The 23,945-nt window shown below is 35.9% G+C and overlaps 2 protein-coding genes across 7 annotated transcripts; both read left to right on the top strand.

The window, feature by feature from the left end:
- The first annotated feature begins 378 nt into the window (after positions 1–378).
- LOC128679736 (beta-1,3-galactosyltransferase 5-like) lies at positions 379–10,601 on the top strand. 4 transcript variants are annotated; one of them, XM_053762153.2, is made up of 7 exons: positions 379–565; positions 4,051–4,155; positions 5,065–5,230; positions 5,858–6,041; positions 6,694–6,913; positions 8,111–8,233; positions 8,909–10,601. In XM_053762153.2, the coding sequence occupies exons 2-7, from the start codon at positions 4,104–4,106 to the stop codon at positions 9,208–9,210; spliced, it is 1,047 nt and encodes a 348-aa protein (XP_053618128.1). In that variant the 5' UTR covers positions 379–565; positions 4,051–4,103; the 3' UTR covers positions 9,211–10,601. The 4 variants fall into 4 exon arrangements, with proteins under 4 accessions (XP_053618128.1, XP_053618126.1, XP_053618125.1 ...); XM_053762151.2 differs by having other exon boundaries at positions 379–602; XM_053762150.2 differs by having other exon boundaries at positions 379–734.
- A 1,781-nt stretch (positions 10,602–12,382) lies between these two features.
- LOC128679854 (uncharacterized) lies at positions 12,383–23,650 on the top strand. Of its 3 annotated transcripts, XM_053762327.2 has the most exons (9): positions 12,423–12,535; positions 14,160–14,558; positions 16,922–16,975; positions 17,811–17,954; positions 19,168–19,260; positions 20,192–20,392; positions 20,717–20,815; positions 20,882–23,137; positions 23,417–23,650. In XM_053762327.2, the coding sequence occupies exons 1-9, from the start codon at positions 12,475–12,477 to the stop codon at positions 23,596–23,598; spliced, it is 3,489 nt and encodes a 1,162-aa protein (XP_053618302.1). In that variant the 5' UTR covers positions 12,423–12,474; the 3' UTR covers positions 23,599–23,650. The 3 variants fall into 3 exon arrangements, with proteins under 3 accessions (XP_053618301.1, XP_053618302.1, XP_053618300.1); XM_053762326.1 differs by lacking the exon at positions 14,160–14,558 and adding an exon at positions 13,177–13,527 and having other exon boundaries at positions 12,383–12,535; positions 20,717–23,137; XM_053762325.2 differs by having other exon boundaries at positions 12,424–12,535; positions 20,717–23,137.
- The last annotated feature ends 295 nt before the right edge of the window (positions 23,651–23,945 follow it).

Genomic DNA, 23,945 nt, shown 5'->3' with positions numbered 1-23,945 from the left:
CACATCAATATTAAAAATCTTTTACGTTTTAGATAAATATATCGACTTGGCCATCGCATGAAAACACAATGTAACTTACAAGTAATATATATTAACTTGAATTACAATTAAACAATTACACAATTGAAACTCTCGTCTACAAAACTAATGTGTGTAACTGTTTTATCCACAACGAAGTTTGATTCGAAATTGGGGTTCGAAATTGGCCTGAATTGCTTCGAGAAAAAGATGCTTATTTTGCTCAGCAGATTTTATATACAAATGGCGAAATTAATGTTAAAAGCATTGAATGCATGCGAAAGAGACGTTTTACGAGTGGGAAACATTTTGCGAAACAGACATTTTGCGTCTGAGTCAACCAAACAAAAACCAGTCCGGCCAGAGGCAGTAACGACTCGGCTATATTGGGAGAGAGACGTGTGTGCTACAGTTTTTTTTTCATTTATCGTTTCGTTAAAAATAGATTTGTGTATTACAGTGAATTCTCTGCAGCTTGTCGTGATTGGTGAAATGTTTTTGTGAAGTGAATATTGTGTTATTTTTAAAAAAGCTGTGTGAACACGTGGTTTGGATAACTTTTGTTATTTATGCAAAAATACACGGTGATTCTGAATGATTAACATATTTTTAGTTTAGACTAATGAGGTTATCTAATGAAATTTGTAGTCAGTGTGCAGGAATTTCTACTTGTATTTTTTTCTGTTCGACTGATAGTTCCAGCGATTAATTTAAACGTAGGTAGGAGCAGTTTTATGCGTGAATATTTGTTTAAACGTAGGTCCTTTAAACAAATATTCACGCATAAAACTGTTCAGATTATGTAATAATAATCATAAAAGAGTTTTAATAACTTATTGACTAAAAGTATTTTCCAATGTGATTGTGGTGTCACAGTGGACTTCAATAGATGGAGCATAATACAAAAATATATGTACGATTATATTTAACACCAAGGCGCTATACAAAATCGTTTTCAACTGTAGATTTGGATTTTGTACAAAAATTTTGTGTGTTCAAAAATTATCTATCGATATGGATACATTTTGCAGATAGGTAGATGTCGAACAAACATAGCTTTTTAGGGTTCCGTACCGCAAAAGGTAAAAACGGAACCCTTATAGGATCACTTCTTTGTCCGTCTGTGTCGCTCGCTATCATATTACTCTATCGTGACGTCACGTTACAGTATCATTCAGTACGGAGCGTTTGGACGAGTCCAAAACGTGTGATTTTATTTTTGTCATATCTTTGAAAGCATTGTCATTATCACAGTATATTTTTTTTCACTGGTGTTAATAATATAAAGGACTTGGAATAGTAACCAAAGTAAGTAAAGTGAGTCATATACCCTATTGTATCAGGTTCAAATCCCACTCATTTGTATACCAATCTGACTCAGCATTGCTTGCGGGTAAGGAAAAATATCATGAGGAATCCTGCACACTGGTTGACAGTTTAAGTTCACTAGATGCACTAGTGTATATATGCGACTATTTGGCTGTCTGAAGTCGAGTCTGAAACGCTTCTCCGACAATTGCTTCGTCTACAAACGTTTCGTCGACAGAACGTCTCCTCTATTCTGTCGGCGAATCGTTAGTAGATGAAGGGTTCCGTCGTTCAAACGTCCGATGTCGAAACATTCTGTCGACTAGACGAAGCAATTGTCGGAGAACAGTTTCAGACTCTTTAGCACTAGGTTGATAGGAAGTCACGTCAGATGCGACCTGAATAAAGTCTCACACAGGTGTAAGCAACAGCCTGGATTTAGTAAGTACGGAGTACTACTAATTCCATGGCAATAACACACTCGACAAGGAAAACTTGAAATTCCAGTAAAACGTATGAACCGAATTTACTAGCGGATTTTTTCGTGACAACTACTTATATAACGGATATCTATCAATGGAAAACAATTTTGAAAATTCGGCTGTGATTTTACGACCGGCCGTCTGCCTGACGGTAATACTGTTAGGCAATAATAGCATTCCCAAAGAGTTTTAATGACTATGTATCCAAGGTTATGTATCCCGTCGTCTCGCATACGACATTCACGGGAGGATGTAGGCTAGTCCTATATAAAGATGGGATTGCACGCCTACTCATAAATTGTTGTATTATCTACGAAAAGGTGGCCATATTGTTACCATCTGTGCAGAGTAGCCACATGTGATGTTGTCTTTGTGCCATATATCGGTGTAACCGATCGCTATCGGCGCACGTGTCGCTTGATCTTGTCACTCGATACAATATTTAGTTAAAATCAACGATTGTTAAAAGTGTGCTACAAAAACCGTTAGCTGTTAACGAGGGTCACTGACAGTGCCGTAGCCGTGCCAAAGTAGGGGTGTGCCATCGATCGCCAGGCCCAGGGCGCACACCGCAGGGGCCTGCCCGCAGAAATAAATGAATAAATATATTAGAACAAATCACACAGATTGAGCTAGCCCCAAAGTAAGTTTGAGACTTGTGATATGGGATACTAACTCAACGATACTATATTTTATGACAAATACATATATAGATAAACATCCAAGACCCGGGCCAATCAGAAAAATATCATTTTCCATCATGACCCGACCGGGGATCGAACCCGGGACCTCTCGGTTCAGTGGCAAGAACCTTACCACTGCGCCACCGAGGTCGTCAAATAACAACACACCATGCCTATAAATAGCACGCAGTATACATACAACCGTTCGACGGCCACTTAATTATAATCAAAACATCAAAAATAAAACTAAACTGAAGAAGGGTCAAAATTGTACATTGTAGCAATTTTTTGAAATTTTTGTCTGTCTGAATGCACAATGGAAATCCATCTGACCGATTTACTATTTTTATTTCTTACTTACAAATGTTATATACTAAAATTTGGATTTGAGTAATTAACGCACCCGTTAAATATTAATTACTCAATCACATAAGATGTACTTCAAAAAATTCAATACACGCGTAAAATTTTGTTTGACGTTTGTCTTCCCTCCCGCACCTTTAAGCCCACAAATGTCCTAGGTGTTCGAAATTCGACTATGCTAATACTTATTATGCGAAAGTCTGTCTGTCACTGATTTGAAATAAATATAGTAAATGACCCGATGTCACACATAGGCTACCGTGGGAGGAGCTGTCGGCTACAACTAGTAAAACAAGCCCGTCACGATACCAAGTTATCCGTGGCTTAAGTCATCATTCAAAACTTTACAAAGTTATCTATAATAACAAAGTAAGGGCGCCATTACAAAAGATTGCATCGCATCATACGCTATACATATAGTGTTAAGTGAGTGTAATATCAAATGAAGAGTGACAAAAACGGGACTACAATGTATTTAGTTAATGAAATAAACGAATGTATACTAAATGCGCTCCGGATCTGTGCTTCCATGGAAACTTCGGAATAAAAATTATCCAGGTTTTATTCCACCCATGCACCTCGATCAAGCTGCGTGCGTGACGCACACATCCAACGGAGCTTTGTCATCTCCGTGACTCCCTTTTGTGTTGCTCGAGCACCGATTACGCTCACTGCCATAAATGACTGTGACGAATGAGTAATTAAAACTTTATTTTTTTCAAACTTATACAGATACTGTGTCACGTCTTTATCCTTTACGGGCTAGACAGAGCCAAGAGCCACGTTAGTATTAGTTTGGTGGGCTTATTGGTCGAATTGACTGGATGCTAGCCTGTCGCCTATGTGGAGAATCTCCAGTTTCTAACTTTGTCCCTATATTAACTTTCAGAATGTGCGCGGGAGGAGAAGCAGATGGCATATTCGACGTTTTTATTTCGTTCTCACACCAGCATGAAATGAATTATGTTTCTATTTATGTGTAACTAGCCCGGCTCGGCTTCGCCCGGGTAAAACCATAATAAAATATTCACGTAATGGTGAAAACCGTACGAAAATACGTCTGGTAGTTTTCGAGTTTTTCGCGTCATACAGACAGACAGTCGCGACTTATTTTTATAATGGAAGGATAACCCTTTACACTTCAATTATTAAAGTCAATATATCATATTTTCAAGTGGGTATTTTGATTTTTTCAGAAAAAAAAAATGAAAATGTTTGAAGCGATCATTTTGCGGCAGCACGCAGCAAAATGACAAAGAATACTCAAGAAATGATCGGGATCAGCTCGCCCAGGATCTATGGTGAGTAAATATATTAATTCTCAAAGCTACAAACTACTAGCATGGTTAATTAACGAAAACGGGTCTCACGTCTGTTTATCGACGTAAAAGTCGACTATAGTTTTAGTCTAATAGCAGACGTTTTTCAAGACGTATGCGACTCGACCAAATCTTTATTAGCATTCACAGAATCTACAATTATTATACTATGTAATTATCGATAATGATAGCGCCACATCACATTTTCATTAATTTATTTTGACGACCTCGGTGGCGCAGTGGTAAGATTCTTGCCATTGAACCGAGAGGTCTCGGGTTCGATCCCCGGTCGGGTCATGATGGAAAATGATCTTTTTCTGATTGGCCCGGGTCTTGGATGTTTATCTATATATGTATTTATTATAAAATATAGTATCGTTGAGTTAGTATCCCATAACACAAGTCACGAACTTACTTTTGGGGCTAGCTCAATCTGTGTGATTTGTCCTAATATATTTATTTATTTTATTTATTAGCGAAAATTAAAAAAAAAATATTTTCTCTCTCTCTCTCTCTATGTCTCTCTCTCTCTCTACAGATTATGGCACTAAATGAAAGTACTTATATCGTTTTATATTGCATAATCTAGTCACAGTTGACTAATTCGAAAAGGGTGGCCAACTAAATCCCTTTCAGTCTACTGCGACCACGGCGAATCCCACTCCACGTTAGTTTGTATACCAATCTGACTCATGTATAGTTTTCATCGACCACCACTTGCTTCCGGTGAAGGAAACCTGCACACTCCCATAGCAAAGGAGAAGCAATGGCAAACTCCCATAAATAAGTGCCAAGAAAGTCGTGTATTCCATTTCACGTAACGTTCACGACGCTCAGCCATGAGGAATACGTTTATGATGAAGAGTGGTAATTGAAATGCTGAACTTCCAGGTCGCTACAAAATCCTTCTGCTCTGCCTGGCTGTCTATGCACTAGTGGTGTTGACCAAGTTATGGCACAGTGCGGAGATCGGCCAGGCGCTCCTGCTGCCGGCGCCGGCGGACCACCTGGAACATTACCGGAGGACCAGGAGATTGGAGGACTATTTAGATAACATGTTGGTATTCTATGTATTACAAGTATTCGTTTTAGTTTCACCTGTCCCGAAGTATGTCTGTAATCAATATCGTACTTCCGCAAAGTTGAAATTTTCCACGCGTTGCTTCAGTTTCCATGACAATGTCGAAACGGGAGTTGTTTGTCCACCCAAAATCAGGTAAATTTTTAGTACGTGCAATAAATCTTAATTATAAAATTATATTATTTTAAAATTCAGATATAATTATGTACTTTAGTGTAATAATAATACTCTATAAAGAAGGCCCGAGACCCGGCAGTGGGGAAGTTTAAATTGCTGATGATGAAGAATAATCACACCAAAATATAATGGCGCTTTTCGGTTTACAAATCGCGCGTTTGACGAAAAAATAAATACACGTGATATCTTAATCTTACCCCACCACCTCCACCTTGATATTTCGAGATTTTTGCTGTGTGTACACGCTTTTAGGTCACGGCCACGAGCCAGACTGCTCATAACTTTTGTTATATATCTGTTTAAATTGATTGTAACCTGTTGTGTAGACCTTAATAAATAAAATATAAATAAAATGAACCCCCCTTGGAAGCGCGGCCCTACTGCATAATATAAAGCAATAAATTATTTGAATTGAATTCACTACAGACAGATTCTAATAGAGCCATCTCACACGCCGTGCGACGGGCCTGAACGGGTGCCGCTGCTGGTTCTGGTGGCCAGCGCCCCGGGCAGGCTCGACCGGCGCGACGTCATCAGGGGCACTTGGGCGAAGCGGCAACCCACGTACTTCGTGCTCGGGACCGAACCCCAAGGAATCGATGGGAGCTTTGTGAGTACCATTCGCCGATACGACAATAGAACCTTCAAGAAACGAGTCTAGAACTTCTTGAAAGGCCGGCACCGCTTCTGTGACGGCCCTGGTGATGCAGTTGCTACTGAGCGGCGACGATCACGTACTATAAGGCATAGCTCAATTAAAAGAAAAAATAACCTACACTAGATGGCGGTTATCGTAAAAATCATATCAGACATCAGACATCTAACCACACTAGAGAACAAGTTAATTTGCTAGACTAAGATTGAAAAACCCCCGACTTTCAATGTTCATTTCGCTACAACTTTTGAACGGCTAAACCAATTTTGATCAAACACCACTAAGAACCACCGCATAAAAATTAGCTAAGTATCAAATAAAAAAAAAACTGCATCCAAATCGCTTCACCAATCACCCGCACCAGTTGATGAGCTGCAGTGCCACGTACACAGACAGACACACACACTTCGCGGTCAAACTTGTAACACCCCACTTTTGTTGGTTAAAACAATTTGCTTATATTTATTAGACATGTGCTATAAGTACTTACACAACAAGAAAGTAATACAATGGCGGATTTATCCCATGAAGGGATCTCTTCAGGTCAACCATCGACACTTTGAACCGAAATTATTCGAAAATAATAATTTTACTTTTTTAATTTCAGGCGGACATCTATCTCGAAGCGAAAGAACACGGCGACATGATTGTGTTCGACCTGGTGGACCACTACCAGAACCTGACCCTGAAGACGGCTCTGATGCTGCAGTGGACCCTAAGGAGGTGTCCGCAGACCGAGTTCCTGTTTAAGACTGATGACGACGTGTTCGTCAACCCCTGGATGCTGGAAGAGGTGCTCCAGGATAATGAGGATTACAAACTAGTTGGTTAGTCTATACTCAAAATGCGTTTGTCTATACGTCCGCGCTGTGAAATAAATAAATATATTAGGACAAATCACACAGATTGAGCTAGCCCCAAAGTAAGTTCGAGACTTGTGTTATGGGATACTGACTCAACGATACTATATTTTATAACATATACATATATAGATAAACATCTAAGATCCGGGCCAATTAAAAAAAGATAATTTTCCGTCATGACTCGACCGGGGATCGAACCCGGGACCTCTCGGTTCAGAGGTCAGCAGTTTACCACTGCGCCAACGAGGTCGTCAAAACTCGCGACGTCGCAAAAGCTGTGACGACAAATTCGCGCCTACGCGATTCTCTTTCCTTTCTCACGAATCTGTCGGCCACCATAGATTGGTGTATAAGATAAAATGTACGATTCACATAATGAAGCACGGTAATATTTAGTGTTTTTGTTTAGGAGGAAGATTAGATAAGGAGGAAAGATTTTTATCTATGTTTCTTTTTGTAACGAATAAACTCAAAAACTACTGAGCCGATTTTGATGAAATTTAGCACAGAGGCAGTCGAAACCTTCAGGAGTGACAAAGGCTACTTTTTATTATGGTTTTACTCGAGCGAAGCCGGGGCGAGCCGTTAGTTAAAGTTCTTTGGACATTCGTGACGTCTTTATTCAACTGAAGATGATATAAGTACTTACATAATTTATTAACGTCAAAAGTTTTACTTAAAACAAGTCTACTGCAGATTTCCAAAGCGCAGGTGAAGAAGGGGCGCTAATAAATTATACAATCCTCAGGAATCTCGCAGTCTATTGGTGAAAACCACTGAAAAATCCGTTTAGTTGTTGTGGATGCCCTGTTGCTTCTTTATGTCGGTTTATTTTATAATATTAGTAAGGATTATAACTAATTGGACGGAGTGTTTCAACAAATTGTAGTTTTTGACGACCTCCGTGGGTACACTGGGTTCGGTTCCCGGTCAGGGCAACATGGAAAATGAAATCTTTTTCAGATTGACCTTGGTCTTGGATGTTTATCTATATATGTATATGTTATAGAATATAGTATCGTTGAGTTAGTATCCCATAACACAAGTTTCGAACTTGCTTCGGGGCTAACTCAATCTGTGTGATTTTGTCCGTATATTTTTATTTATATTTAAGTTAAAAAAAAAGTTTTAAAAAAGCATTTTTTAATTTCTGTTTTTCAGGGTACATGAAGAACAACAGCAGATTACATCGGGACGCGTACAATAAGTGGTTCTCACCTCGCTGGCTGAGATTTGAGGACCACCTCCCGGAGTACCTCTCGGGGACTGGGTACCTCATCAATGGTAGGTCATTGTTTCACGACCTTCGTGGCGGAGTGATCACCCGGCCGTCGGCTAACTGGAGTCCTCGGTTCGATTCCTTTCTGTTTCTGTGTCCATCGGACCGCCGATACAGGCTTAGTGCTTTGTGTGGGCCGCTGTGTGTTGTCCATTTATATATTAGGGTAGAATAATTACTTCTGACAGCGTAAGTGAAGTCTTATTTAGTCGTCTTTTCAACATAATTTTCATTCAAACTGTATAGTTAGTCTTTTTTTATTGGTACATTGGTATTTTCCTTTTTTATTACAGTAATGTTATTTTTCTCCTTTAAAAAATTCACGGCACTTAGTCCAGTCCTTTGAGAGTGTTACGTAGGGATGTGGATTCTACAACTAGAGGCCCTTTGGAGTTTTGATGTTATATACATATAGCCATGAAAGCAGAACTAACAGAGTTTTGCATTTATAATACTAGCTGCGCTCCCGGGCTTCGCTCCCGTAGGAATTCGGATAGCCTTGTACCCCATGTTATTCCAGTTTGAAATTTGAAACCAAATTTCACAACAATCCGTCCAGCAGATTTTGCGTGAAAGAGTAACAAACATACAAACACACATACATCGTGACAAACTTTCACATTAATAATATTACTGAGATTAGTATGGGTTACTTTTAATAGCTATGTTTTTTGTTTCAGGTGAATACATTGAAAAAATACTAAAAGCCGCCAAGAAAGTGCCATTATTAAATTTAGAAGATGTATATTTTACTTATCTAGTAGCTAAGGAAAACCTAGGGTTTAACTTGAAACACGACAGGAGGCTGAGCCCATACAAACCCTTGATATCCACCCCGTGTTCCTATGTGGGCCTCGCGTCTATACACAGTCTCAGTCCAGATGAAATTTATGCAGCTTGGACTAAATTGTTGAAAGTTGTGAACAACAATCAAACATGTGATAATTACAAGTTTTTGTATAGTGATTGGCTTTTATATTGATTTATTTTTAATGTAAAAATGTGTTTATTGATCTCTTTATTTGAAGCAACGAGCTATTTGTTGATTTTAAGTCCTCTGTGGCTTATCAAATACTTATAAACCTTTGAAATTTTGGTAAACGGATATAACATAACCTGGAATAACACATAGGGTACTTTTTGTCCCGAAATTCCCACGAAAGCAAAGTCCCAGGGCGCAGTATAACTGTATAATTATATTTGCTACAAAGCTGTTACGAAATGAGACGAAATGAGAAATTGTAACAAAGGACAAATTAATATTAGGTAGGTAGTATACTTTTGTATAACCTTTCAAAATAACGTCGCGTGGGTCTAGTGAAGTGTTAGACAAGTCTTCATAAAAATCATGGAATTAGTAGGTACTCCGTGCACGAAGTACTTACTAAATCCATGATAAAAATTATGTGTTTATATCATTGATGTTGAACTACTTATAATATTTTAATCTACACTCTACACACTATGAAGAAAATGAGTTTCAGAAAGTTTTTTATTATTATTTTTGTTATTATTGTTTATATTTCTAAAAGGTAATACTTAATGTACTTAAAAATAGTATTTTTCAAGTTATAAATAAGTAGATATACGATTTAAAAAGAGTGGATTAACGTTTTTAAGTGTGCTCAGTTTACATACTTAGAGTACATATATAATATAAACAAAATATGTGATAACGCGTAGGTTTGTTTGTGCTTCTTTCACGTCAAAACGGTGCATTGGATTGAGGTGATTATTTTGTGGTGTGAAGATAATAGGAGACCTGGAGAGTGACAAAGGGTACTTTTATTTTCCAGATGGACCCATTTGCAATAGTTTATATTTTATACATTTTTATATATACCTAACCTATTATGGGTGACGCCATATTTTTTAACGCTTATTTCAAGGGTTGAATTGAATATTATGATAAACCTATGTCGCTGTTTGTCGACTTTAACGAAGTGAATGATAGGCTTTAACGAGTTTGTAGCGCGATAACTTTCGAACCGTTGGTCCGGTTTTGATGAAATTTAAAAGGTATGTAGGATCTGTCAATGGAATTTTTAAGTTCGTGCGGCATCAAAATCGGTTAAGTCGTTCTTGAAATATTCACAATTTTGTAGAAAAAACTCATCAAAAAATTATTGTGTTCGCGAGGTTAAGTTCACGGCGAACAACTAGTTAAAACAGAAGCGATTTTGCTTATGATCTAAGTTATGTTAAAAATGTTCAATAACTAGGTATAAGTAGGCTATGTTGAAATGTCCAATCTGAGAACCAATATTTATATTGGAAGCTTTGTACAATATCAAATCAATCATGTAACATTGACGTATTTGTATTTTTTGTAATTTTGATTAAATAACAGTAAAGATCAAAGATTAATTTATATCACTTGTGTTTTTTTTACGTTCTCCCAGTTCTTATATTGATGTACCTATCCTAACTTCCTAACTAATATTATAAATGTAAAAGTAAGTTTGTTTGTTACCTCTTTATGCTCTATCTACTCAACCAATCTTCTTGAAATTTTGCATAACTACATTTTCAAACTACATAGTTTGAAAATGTAGTAGAAGAAGGACATAGGGTACCTTTCATCCCGGAAAAATGACTGTTCCCGTGGGAATTCACGTGGGCGAAGCTCTGGGCAAAAGCTAGTTATTATGTTCTAGATAGTATGTTATACATTCAAATGAAGGAGACACTATTAAAATTCAAAGACTTTATTTTCTGGTATTTGGATCCAAAAATAAGAAGTATTTTCTCCGAAGCTCAACGGTTGATGAAGACCGGCCGGCGAAACTCCCAGGAGAGAGAGTGAGAGTGAGAGAGAGAGACAAGAAACAAGATGTCAAATTTAATTTCGAGTGCGTTTGTAACACTGATTGATAAGTATTTCTAGAAAAAAATACATGTAATGATACTTTAAAAAGTTAAAACAACAACATTATTTGTGAATATATTACAATGCAACAAATTCAGCTGAAGAGAAGAGTGTCCAACGTCCAGATGAGTGTGAACTCTTGAAAATAAATAGAGTATTTAAACCATTTAAGCATACATTACTAGACCCGAATCCTACATGAGTTTGTATAGGTACAATTCTGACTCATGTATAGTTTCGTAGACCTTCGCTTTCGGTGAAGGATAACATCATGAGGAAACCTCGTCGAGTGTGCATGCGACTACTAGTCACTAGATGGCGGTAGGTATGTAAAAGTCATATCAGATGATTAGGCGATTTGAAGCTTTCTTCAACTGACACCAGTGTTAGCAATAACACTCGAATAAGAACATGAATGTAGAATGGCGATGATGAAACACATGGAACATCTGGTGTACGATCTTCAAACACACAGGTGCAAACGCGATAAGGATTCATTTTTGTTCGTCCTATTGCTCTCGTCATTGTTAGCTGGCTGTTAGATAACACAGGGGCGAATTAAGGAGATTAATCATTGAACTTTTTACTACAAGAATTGATTTAGTTCCACATGTCCACACGTATGTCTGTGATCAAAAATCTTGCAAGATAAATTTACACCTCCTTCCGCTTGTGCTACGGAGTTGAATTTTTTTCTGCTGCAGTTTCCATGGCTTCGCATCATTATGGTAAGCGTTATCCAAGATGGGATCTCAACGAGGGAGGTCCTCAATGAATTACAGCATAATTTTGTCACGCGTTGAATGCAATAAGATCTCCCTGATCTGAATGGTAGGTATCTTTGTAAAAAACTTGTTACTAATGATGTATGGCGTTGATGAAAAGATATTTTTTTTATTAGCACACACAAAATGTTGAAATGTCTCCACACACATATTATATCCTATTATACTTGCTCCACTGAAAGTAAGTACTAAGTTACCACTTGTTTCAAATGATATTTCTTCCAGCAGAGGCATGAGAAGAGTTGAAGAGAAAATCAAACAAGCCTTGCGCCAATATCCAATATTGTATCAATATTATCCTATCCATTTTCTTAGAAATCTATCACGTAATTTTCTGTCTAGTTTCGGAGCCCAGGGTGCGCTATCCTACTTTTTCTTCCTCATATCACACGGACTACGGTATACATTGTTATCAGACCACTGGCATGCATATCACCTTTGACAACATCATAAATTTTGAGCAAATAACGAAAATAATCACCTAAATCCATCCCCTTTCCCGCGTCGTGGCATCAACGTAATAGATTGAGCGGAAACAATATAAAATGTACAATCTTGATCGGATTTCATTAGTCGATCAATTGGATTCAAAATGTACGTGAAATTAGTATTGCTTCTTGTTGCCATTCTCTCGATTGTCTTCGTCAATGCTGGTAAGTTATTGTAATTATATAATCATACTGAATTAACCTTATGATCATCAGATTAAAAAATACTATTAACAACGAAAACAGATAGCACTCGCCTTGAAATAATAATCCTATCAAGTGGGACTTCAATAATATGAGGTCAAGGAGTGTACATATAATAATGTGTTGTATTATCGATCATTTATTGTAACGATGTAATATTTACCTCAAAAATAAAATGATAAACCAAAATGGCGTCAAGCTTGTGGTCGCATTAATGACGTAGTTTTGCTAAAATTTCGCAAGTTCTCATCCACGTTTATGGTTGCTGTATTTGCATAAATTTTATTATTAAAATGAATGAAATAGAGAAAATTTTTTATATCAAAACAACAATATTTTTTTTGTGATGTGAATTGAAAAAAATATTTACTATCGTTTTCAAAAAATATATTTTAGAGGTTATCAAATAATTTTCTAAGAGAAAATTATTTCAAATTATTCCAAAATTTAGGTGTCTCTAGGTCTGCAATAAATCTGGTGTTAATTCAGGTGATGCTTGGTATGAGACTTATTATGCAAACATTGAACAATCTAACCGGACAACTAAACCTAAAAACAATACTTAATTTAAAAAAATCAATAGTATTATTTAAAAATTCTAGATTTTTATTTCAATCATCCACAACCAAAGCCGGAGGATCTCAATAGATTGCATCTGAAATGTGTTCCCGGACGGACCGTTATCAAAGTTAGCGAAAATGTAAAAGCGGTTGCAATGGATGAATCGTCTTACGAAGACGATTTTAGAAGGACGCACATGAACTTTGGCGCCAAAGACGACGAACAGTGTGAGATTTGCGTGTGTTCTGCTGAAGGGAAAGACGAATACTGCAGTAAAAGACCAGCAATGAACGTCAACGAGTGCATAGTGATGGCTCGTGCCAATGACGAGTTCAATAAAAACATACCTTTTGATGTGGACAGAGTTTTGGCGAATAGAGTCAGGAGGAGAGGTCAGTCGGTTGCGTCCGTTACTTTTGAGGTGCTGATGGTCAGTGCAGTTGAATTGAAAGGGGTAGTTACCTGTGTTTCTAATGTTTGAAATATTCAATTATATATAGACTGTTAAAAATCAATTAGCGGTGAAACACCTACCGCAGTCTTTTAAAGATAATATTTATAAAGGTTATGAGAGATTTATGCTGGTTAAGTAGGCGATAATAAGACCAAATAAGAATCAAAAATATAAATTTAAAACCATGAAACACCAGTGAAAAGAAATAAAATTATTCTATTAAGCATCGCGTAAATAAGTTATACTTATGTTAGGTATCCGTCAATAAACATCAACACAAAATACAATCGGTGTAATATACGAAGCTATTTTATCAGAAACTGCATTAAGTATTGACGACATAGCTAACTTGTTATTAAAATTAACTATGACCATCGCTCTAAACTCATTTTACAACGTTGTCCAATACATAGGTATATTATTTTCGGCAAAATATTGCTAAATATTATATATATTATGATCATAATCCAAAGAAAGCACATACACAATATATACATCATCATATTTAGGCCACACACTTCTGCTACATATATTTGAAAGAGATAATCAAAATAATGCATTTCCACCCAGATCTGATCTACCACAACGACGAAATCCCTTACGACATCAGTGCGAAGTGTTATCGTGGCGTTTCCTACTACTCGAACGACCCAAATGCGAATAACACAGATCTCGATATAGCCTCTGACATCGAGTCCCTACTCGATTATGACACTCGAGATATTTGCTTCTATTGTATCTGTTCTGTCGATGGCAAACACGCAGACTGCGTCAGCCGAGACCCCTTCTACTGCGATTACTTCAGATTTCTCAGAAATGAGACTAACAAGGGCAGAAACAGATACGGCCAACTCTTCCAGCAAGATCGACCTACCTACTTTAGACAGCTCTCTTATAGAGTGAGAAGAACTATGGACGAAGGAATGTTCGAACTGGTGGATAATTTTAAGTCCAAGCAAAATAGGATGGGTATGAGTTCCAGAACATGTTGTAACCTGCTTTGCTGCATTGGGTCTTTAGTAAATTTCTTGGTTCCTTAATGGTTTTCTCTTACACACTGTTCGTTTATACAATTTGCAGGTGACCGAAAATTAATTGAAGTTTTTCGTGTAACGTGTTAATAGTTATGTGTCATGTTGTGCTTTTTTATTATTGTTTATCAGCAACGAGTCGCCTTTTGCAACCAATCATAGAATTAAGAATTGTTTTTTCTGTACCATCTGCCAAATTTAGTTTCAACCTTATATTTGCATCTCTGTTATTTACACTCGTATTGTTCCGTTTACGTAGTTTACTTTTGAGACTAGTACAGTAAATATTAATAGAAATACGAGTGACAGAGATGGTAGATAACTTTTGAGAGTCATTTGTTCTAATTCAGCAGTTGGTATATTGTCTTTTTCGGCTTCTAAATTAAAGATTGGTGCTTGCAGGAGGCGATTCGTTGTGCTGTGGTCATCAAGACGGGCATCGGAGAAATCTTCACAACCAGGTCAGGCACAAGATCCTGCAGCTAAGGAAGAGGATCCCAAAGGAGAATCTGATGTCTGGTGGACCCAATGGACCAGATTACGTTGATTTCGTCGTCAACAATGATAAGTGAATGGACAAAGATGTTAAAACTGCACGACTTTGAAAATGAAATGATGACAAAACATCAACGATGATCATTTAATTCGGAAAAATTGGAAATGAATGGTGACAAATGATAAAAGAACAAATGAATAGCATTAAGCTATGGAAAAGTTTCAATAGATACCAGGAATATATTAAAAATACTTCTTAATTTGTCAAAAATGAATTTTTTTTTGCAATATAATAAAACTTGAGTTTATAATGCAGATCTACAATAATTCAGACAAGTAACGGGGAAAATATATAGATTATAATGTGAAGAATCATAGAATATTGAAAACCTGGTTACTATTATATATACAAACACATGGAATACGTCAATGTAATTTAAAGAGAAAGAGCAATTTACTATTAAAATAAAGATTGAAAGAGTTATGTGAAAGTATGTATTTAAAACATAATGCCACCTGGACGACCAAAGAAATCTTGAAAATATCATCAGTGTCATCAAAAATAGACCAAAAGAAAAAAGATAACGATAGGAGAGAAGTTTTTGGAAACAGAAAAGTTATAAAGTCGATTAAAAAATATATTAAACGAGTTATTTTTGTGTTGTGCAGTTTAGTGATCTTGTGACAATCGCTGCGATGATCACGATTTTTATTATTATTTTTTTATTTTTTATAATAAATAATGTTAAATGTGTGTTTGTGATATTATTACTACAGTTAGATAGCACTTTTCTTTTCTCCTACTCACAAAATAACACCATTTAAACTTCGTATTTGCTTTAGCAATATATTTTTGCACCGTGAGATTTGTTTGCTACTTTCATGTTTTGCACAATATTGCACAGTTTTATTGCACTTTTGTTGAACTGCACCGATCATCATAGCCACGCTTTTTTAATATTAATTTAAGTATCATTCAAGTAAGTACTATGAATATGGAAAACACGTCATACATAATAAATAAGTACACACAGTTCAACATGAAATATTAACATTCATACAAAAATAACACCCAGAAAATTTAATTATGGAGTCCACTGGATATTAACGTACCCAAATTAATCACAAAAGGAGCCAGGCTTGTGAAAGGAAAAATGTGTCCTCCAATATGAACGTAATCCTCAAATCATGCACTAGATAAATTTTTTATCAAAAATCTTGCTCCTTGCCGAGATGATTTCAAATTCATATATTCTTTGACTAATGTATAAAAATCGTAACTATTATTCTGTCAAAATTTAGTGTCCTTTATTTAGGGTCCAGTGATAATGTGTTTTTTTTTTCAGAGTAAGGTATGTAACTGAAATATCGAATAAGAAATTGCCGAGAGATTTTTGCAACCTTTGACAAATATCTCTTGTGTAGGCCGATGTCCCAGCTATAGTACTCGTACAATATCAAACTAGTTCTTCACGCATTGTCTACTTGAAATTTTACATATATATATTGTTAGGAGTGTAGGAATAAACTTTTTGCCGTGGGTAACATAGACGCTAGACGGACATAAAAGAGATACACGCATGCAATTTTGCAAGACATGTCAAACTTATTTTATCATACAATAGCTTTTAGGATTCTATACGTCAAAAGGTAACAAAAGAACGCATGTAATATTACTTCGATTTCAGATTACTGACACTTCGTAACCACAATATTGTAACTTCAGTTAAGTGATGTTCGTGCTAAGTACTGTTAACTTTGTCAAGTTAAAAGTAATCTATAAAGTTAACATTCGTAATGTTTTAGGAGCAGATCAGCAGTGTGTTCCGTATGTTTCAAAATACTCAACTTGTACCGATGGTTAGTATTAAATGTATTATGTTATATCTGACGTAAAATATAAAGTGATCCGAAAATTATGTAATTGTAAGGACTCAAAATCTAATGATTTTAAGATCTTGTGTTTCTTATAAAGTGTTACAGTTTATAAGAATTGCAATCTCTGTTTAACAAGGTAAACATGTTCATACCTAAGCGTTTATTTTATTAAATAAATGTAAAAACACTTTACTATACGAAATAAGTGTTACAGATATAATTTATCAGAATGTTACACTTAGACATTATGGTTAATAAGTGTAACACATTGAGTGTTACAGTTTATATCTGTAATACTTTAAAAACATAAATGAAATAGTGTTCAAAACACTGTCGGACACCGATATAGTCCTTGAATATATAATATATAATAGTATGTTTCTTATTAATAAATAACATACTAATGTAAACATATAACGGGTTTCCGAATCCTACTCGAGTTTGTATATCTATCTGAATCTTGTGCAGTGGTTTTATCGACCACCACTTGCTTCCGATGAAGGAAAACAACGTGAGGAAACCTGCACACTGGTTGTTTATTAACTTGTGCGTGAAAAGGAGAAAGCAATTGCAAACCACTCCATTAATAGTGCCAAGAAAGTTATTGTGTGTTGGTTCATTTTATGTAATGACCACGACCCTCAGCCATGAGGGTCATACGACTATGAAGGAAGGAAGGTGGCGAAAGGCTAAGGCTACAAAGTCGACAACGCGTGTGTGACACCACTGATGTTGCAGGCGTCCTTAGTACATGACCGCTAACCATCAGGTGTTTGCCAACTTGGCAGTTTAAAAAGGGTTGTATATTTGAATACAGAGAACAGCTGTGCTGGGTGCAAGGAGTGCAATTGTGACGAGCGCGGACAGTGGGTTTGCGAGGATGTGACCAGGTGCTTCGGTATGGACTCCAGGGACATGGACGAGAATACCGTCGACATGGCCTGGGACGCCATTGAGGAGAGTAAGTCTTGGAGGAAATTTATATCTAGATTTAAGGGTGGACAACGTCCAGCCGGAATGTCTGTTCAGACGATCGTGGCCATGCTAATTGTTCGGTCGTTGGCCTCATTCTTTATATTGCTTTTATATATACCTATAAAAAAATGGTTGCCTGTAAAGTCGGTTTTACGGGCGAAGATTTTACGTGACAACGTCTTTTTACGCGCGCGGCAGACCGATCATAGTTGAGTGGGAGAGAGACGCAAGGCATTCGGCGGGCCTCTCTCTCGTTCGGTGACTCATCGTAACGTTACCGGGCGTTACACTTTTTCATAAGTGACTCCCAGCCGCAACCTAATTTAAGACGTTGTCACGTCAACAAAAAGACTACGTCATCCTTGTCGTTATAAGTGTCATTCACATCCCGTCTTGTTTCACGATGCCTTTAAGCCCGTTAGTTTCTTGGGTTTTATAAGAATCGATGCAACGTATGAAGCTCGCCATAATTACAGTTTACCAGCGACGGACCGCACTTGTAATGCATGCTCCACATTATCGCGTTCGTCATACGTTGCTGGTTTTTCATGACGATAAAGAAAAGCACTCATACAAACTATGCAATGTTTATGCATTCGCATCTTCGTTCGAATGAGAGATCTCTTAGAAGAGGCGGCATGTAATTTTATTTCTCTGTGATTGTATTCTGTTTTGTGTGCTTATTGCCAGTGTGTGTCGAGCCGGCATAAAATATAGCCATCGCGGAATTATTTATAGACCGGTTTAAAAAATAGGAAACCAATTTTGGCATACACTGTTATAATTACCGTCGAAACTTGCATAGTTGACATAAATTTATACAGGGTTAATTTACACTGGTGTCTAACGCATAACCTTCCAAAGGCGCATAAGGTTCATAGAGATTAACATCTTTTATTTTATGTTAATTAAAAGCAATAAATACAAAAAAAAAAAAAATTTTACTTTTAATGTAGTTTTTATATAACATTACTTATATGTTCGATTCAGCTACAGAATTGTTTAGCTATTACATATAGTCAAGATGTGTAGAAACGCAAATTAGATTATTTTTTTTATAAGAAAAAAAAAAGTAGGAATCACGATAGGTCGTAGTAAGTTGCTTGTTTTGATGTACCTACCCAAGTAGTCTTTAGGAGGTTTTGCGTTTGATACCAGTATAAACACAGAAGTTGATTATAATCATGTAATTTTTACAGCATTCAAAAAGAAAAATCGAGAATATTCGGCCAAACTTGGAACACCTCACGTGCCTAGGCCTCAAATCATTGGTGGAGAAGACGAATTGTTAGGTTAGTATGTCTGTTCCTCTCTCTTATAAGCGCATTAGATTTTGCCCACAACTTTAAATATGCTAGTAAAAATCCGTTTCCTGTGGCAATATCAGGAAATCCCTTCTTAGTGCTCCTACACTGTTCTAGGAACCTACCTGCCAAATTTCAGCTTCCTACGCCCAGTAACTTCGCCTGTGCCTGCCTGTTGTCTGTTATTCAGTCAGCCACTCAGTAACGCAAGAGTTTTATATATTCAGACTTCAAATTTCATCAGCCATAAAGAATCGGGGTCAAGGATCCCCGGATGTGTCAAATCGCCAAAGACTATACAGACACATGAACCAGCCAAATACGATAGAACGTTTCCATACAACTTTTCTTTCGATCTCTCAACAAAGCGGTAGAATCAACTCTGTTAAAACGAACACGTTTTCTTCTCTCTCTTTCTTGGATGAGTGAAACGAAAGGTACTCTACAATTTTCTCCGTACGCTAATGGAGATATAACTTAGGACCTTACAGTCTGTCAAGTAAATGATGATAACGGATATCTAAAACATTTATTTCCCATTACAATACGAAATAGAATGATTAAGATTGGTTGATAAACACTCAGTGTTGCTAGCCAATAGGAGACAGAGACCTCATTTATTTTCTTAACTTTCTTCACAATCTGTACTAAAAAACAATCTACCATCTTAAAATCTTAATTTCTAGTAAACTTTCACATCTTTCTCTATCGAATGCAAATATTTATAAATTGCACATTTTCAAACGCACATTTCTTTTATTTCAGGTTATGTTATTGGTATACCACGAGCACTTTCAAAATAAACCTGTTTACGCACATTGCACTTTCATTTCTTTATTTGTTGCACTTATTAAAAGGTATGTATAATTTTATATTTTCGTATCGTTGAAAGTTTTTACTCAAACAGTGTATTTTTCAGGTGACCTCGAAAAGGAGAAATATGTAGGGAGTGACGTTGAACCACTTCAAGCCACTAATATTCAAGAATTTATGAATATGCAGATAGATTCAATAAAAGATAAATTAAATGACAGACTTAAAAGATCTGTGGATCACAAAAATAAAACAAAAAGCGATCACCCAATAAAGTTTTACCATACTGTTGATGAGGTCAATGAAGGTAATGATGTGTTTTGATATGTCTTTCCTGCATTTTTTTAATCGTTTAAAAGTAGGAATTTCTAAAGATGTTGACATGTATAATCTAGATTATTTGAATGAATTTGAATTTATTTACTGCTATAGTTATTTCTAAATTATCCGATCATTCACCGAGTGACTGCATTCTATCCTACTTCCTACTAACAAAAAAGTCAAAAGTTTGTATGTGAGATTCAAATTCTATTGGAATAACGTATATTAGTATAGCGTGGATCATATATTTTTTAATTTCACGAGGTACATTGTAATATATTCATATATGACAATAATATATTTTTTACAGACGTATTAAAACATTCTAATGATTCTGGAACAATCGTAGCGAAAAAAGCAGTAGCTAATTTTCCAGTCCAGGTATCACGCAGAAGTGAACGTTTAAATGGTAATAAATCGTCTAACCCTCTCCATATTGAATATAAGTCAAAATTATACGAACACCATATTGCAGATAACAAAATCGATACACATCCTGTCATTGAAACAAAAAGTGAAGTCCGTGAAAAACTACATGAAATTATGAAGAATAAAACGAAAGAAGTGAAAGATAAAGATTTGTCAAAATTGATTGTCAACGAACTCCATAAAGGCATTGAAATTGTAGGAGATAAAAAATCGCCATCGATATCAAATATAACGTTTGTACGAGAAAATGATACATTAACAGCTATGGCATTCATCGCTGGAAATCTACTAAATAAATTGTGGCATTTAGAGCAGGATAAACAAGATGAAATGATGGACAGTGAGGTATTAAAACATGAAAAAATTGCAGATTTAGTGGAATTGTTCAAAGAACCACTAACCATTCGGCAAGAGACCTTCCTTAAAGGTGCCTTAGAACATTTAGCAAATGTAATGACCAAAGGAAATGACGATAAAAACATGCCATTATGTGAACAAGTTGAAAAAATTAAATCAGAATTGGGAGTCTCTAAAAACTGTTCTCTACATGATCATTCTGATAAACAAGAACATGCAGACAAAAAAGAAAAACATGAAGATTCTTCCAAAATATTACGCACAAGAGTATCAAATGATGCTACTTTAGCTGCAATTGATAAACTTAATAACGTTATGGCTCTATTACAAAAATATGAAGAAGTTCAAAAAAATATTTATAATATTAAGTCACATGGGCAACATTCATCTGTACAGCAAGTCGGTAAAAACGTGCCTACATCGAGAAGTGAACTCAATAGAATGGACCAAATTTTAACTGATTCCGAAAATCAATCTCTCAATTTGTACGGAAACATCTTAGGGAAGATCACAAAGCTACTTGTGCCGATAAAGAAACAAAACAATATAATAACAACGATAAAAAATCAGAATATTTTTAAAGATGATGAAGATTTAAAATCAAAATTGAAAAGAATCTACGACATTGATCTGGAAAATTCTACTTTTACATCAAAAGATAAAGTGGTTTTAGACTATTTGGTTAATCTTAGGAATAAAAATTGTAAAATTACTGAAAATGGATATGATCCTTCAATCGCGGATGGTGATATCATACAAAATTTGTCAGATTTTTTAAGAATCAAATCTTTCACGGACTTAGTGAAACTGTTGGAACCAGAAAAAAAAACTACCACAACAACAACAACAACTGCTAATTTTGTTCTAAGATCAAATACAGATACAACAACACAAGTTCCCGCATCAACATTAGCTTTCGCTAGTACGACAACTACTACAGCTAATCCTAATGCATTCAAAGGTAATTTAGTTCAAACAAAAGAAAAACTAAAAGCACATTTAAAAGCAATAATTGGGGATTTAATAGAATTACAGAAAGCAACAGGAATTAGTTCAAGAGAAGGAAATATAAAAATTGCAGAAGCATTACCCTGCTTATATAATATTCTGAATAACAATAAAATGGTTGAGGATAAAATTAAATACCAATTGAATAAAGTAAAATCAGTATTCGATTCAATTAAAGAAGAATTGAAATATAATCCATCAACGCGGAGAGTGAACACGATTACTGAACCGCGACCGAAATCGGCTGTTATATGGGAAAGAGTAATAAAAAATGCCGAACTGAATCCTAAAACTAGGAGACAAATGGTCAGCCAGCATACACGTCCAAAATCATTTGATGAGGTGAAAATATTGATTAATAGCATGAACAGTTCTACTAACGATTATAAAAACACCGCAATTTTGAAAGGAGTGTCTCCACAAAAGCGTCTCACTCTTTTAAAAACTATCGATGTCGACGCCAGGATATATATAGGGATACTCGAAAAAATCAAACTGTATATGGAGGAGATAACAACTTTGAATCCAAAAATTGGTATTACTATAAACAATTTCCTTAATAAATCAATTTTAAATCTCAAACTAGATGAAGATGTTTTGAATAACTTGTACAAACATAAAGCAACTAAGAAGGCAATTCCAAAAGTGCACAATTTCAAGAACTATCAGCAATCAAGGGCTGGTGCATTAACAATGCCGTCTAACACAAAGTCGAAAACAGTGAAACTTTCAAGAGACGACATAATTAATCAGTTAATAAAAAATCGCGTTCAGTTTTATCTAAAAGTGAAAGCATTGGAAGACGAGGACGAACAGGATGACATCAACGTTAGATTAGCGAAGAGAATATTAAATTATTTGGAAACTAAAAACTATACTATTGCTAGAGAGTTGTTCAAAGTTTTTGTTGCACAAAAACAACAAAGCAAATCAGAGGGTAAGTTTATTGATATTGCTCACCACAAATTTCTGTTAAATATACATGATGATTTGATGTTCTGGTGGCGATACAGACATAAATTATGCCAGGCGTGTGACACCCCATACGTTGCAACATCGATAGGTTGCGGTGACCATTTCACATCAGGTGGCCTGTTTGCTGACTCAGTAGTATAAAAAAATATTGGTGCATATCCTCCTACGCATAATGCAAAAGTCAATACTAAAATTTATTATTATTTATATTATTAATTAATATTTTTCCTGTATGTTTCAGCTTATGCTTTGCCTAAATATCTGGATGTGAAGCCAAAAACCAAGCAAAAGGGAATCATGGCTCTGAAAGAACCCCTCATCCAGTTCCAAGAAGAAAGGGCCCCTTACATGGGCAGTGACATGAGCAGTCTGACTCAATCGCTCATGAAGCAACTGACCAACATAAAGAACATGAGGTCTTGAATATTTAGTTTTTGTACATTTATACACTTTTAATACATTTTTGTTACTTTTATGCCAGAGGTTTTATTTGATTTCCATTATTGTCCACCTATTTACAAGCTTTTTTTTTATTGAATAATAATAATACAAAGCTATCAGATTCAAAATTAAGTTGCAATAACTATTGCTATCTGATATCTTCAACCGATTGAGCTGAAATTTTATACACGTTTAGTTTGAATGAGAAATTTCTACGGTTAATACGATCATGAAGTTTTGCATGTGGTTTTAGTTTCGATGGCAATGCATTATTGTGATATAGATCTGACGCTGGACCAGGATCGGCTCTCAACGAGGGAACTATAAAA

Source organism: Plodia interpunctella, chromosome 22 (genome assembly GCF_027563975.2).
Source record: "Plodia interpunctella isolate USDA-ARS_2022_Savannah chromosome 22, ilPloInte3.2, whole genome shotgun sequence".
In the NCBI taxonomy this organism is placed as follows: Eukaryota; Metazoa; Arthropoda; class Insecta; order Lepidoptera; family Pyralidae; genus Plodia; species Plodia interpunctella.
This window is presented reverse-complemented; position numbering and strand designations above follow the sequence as displayed.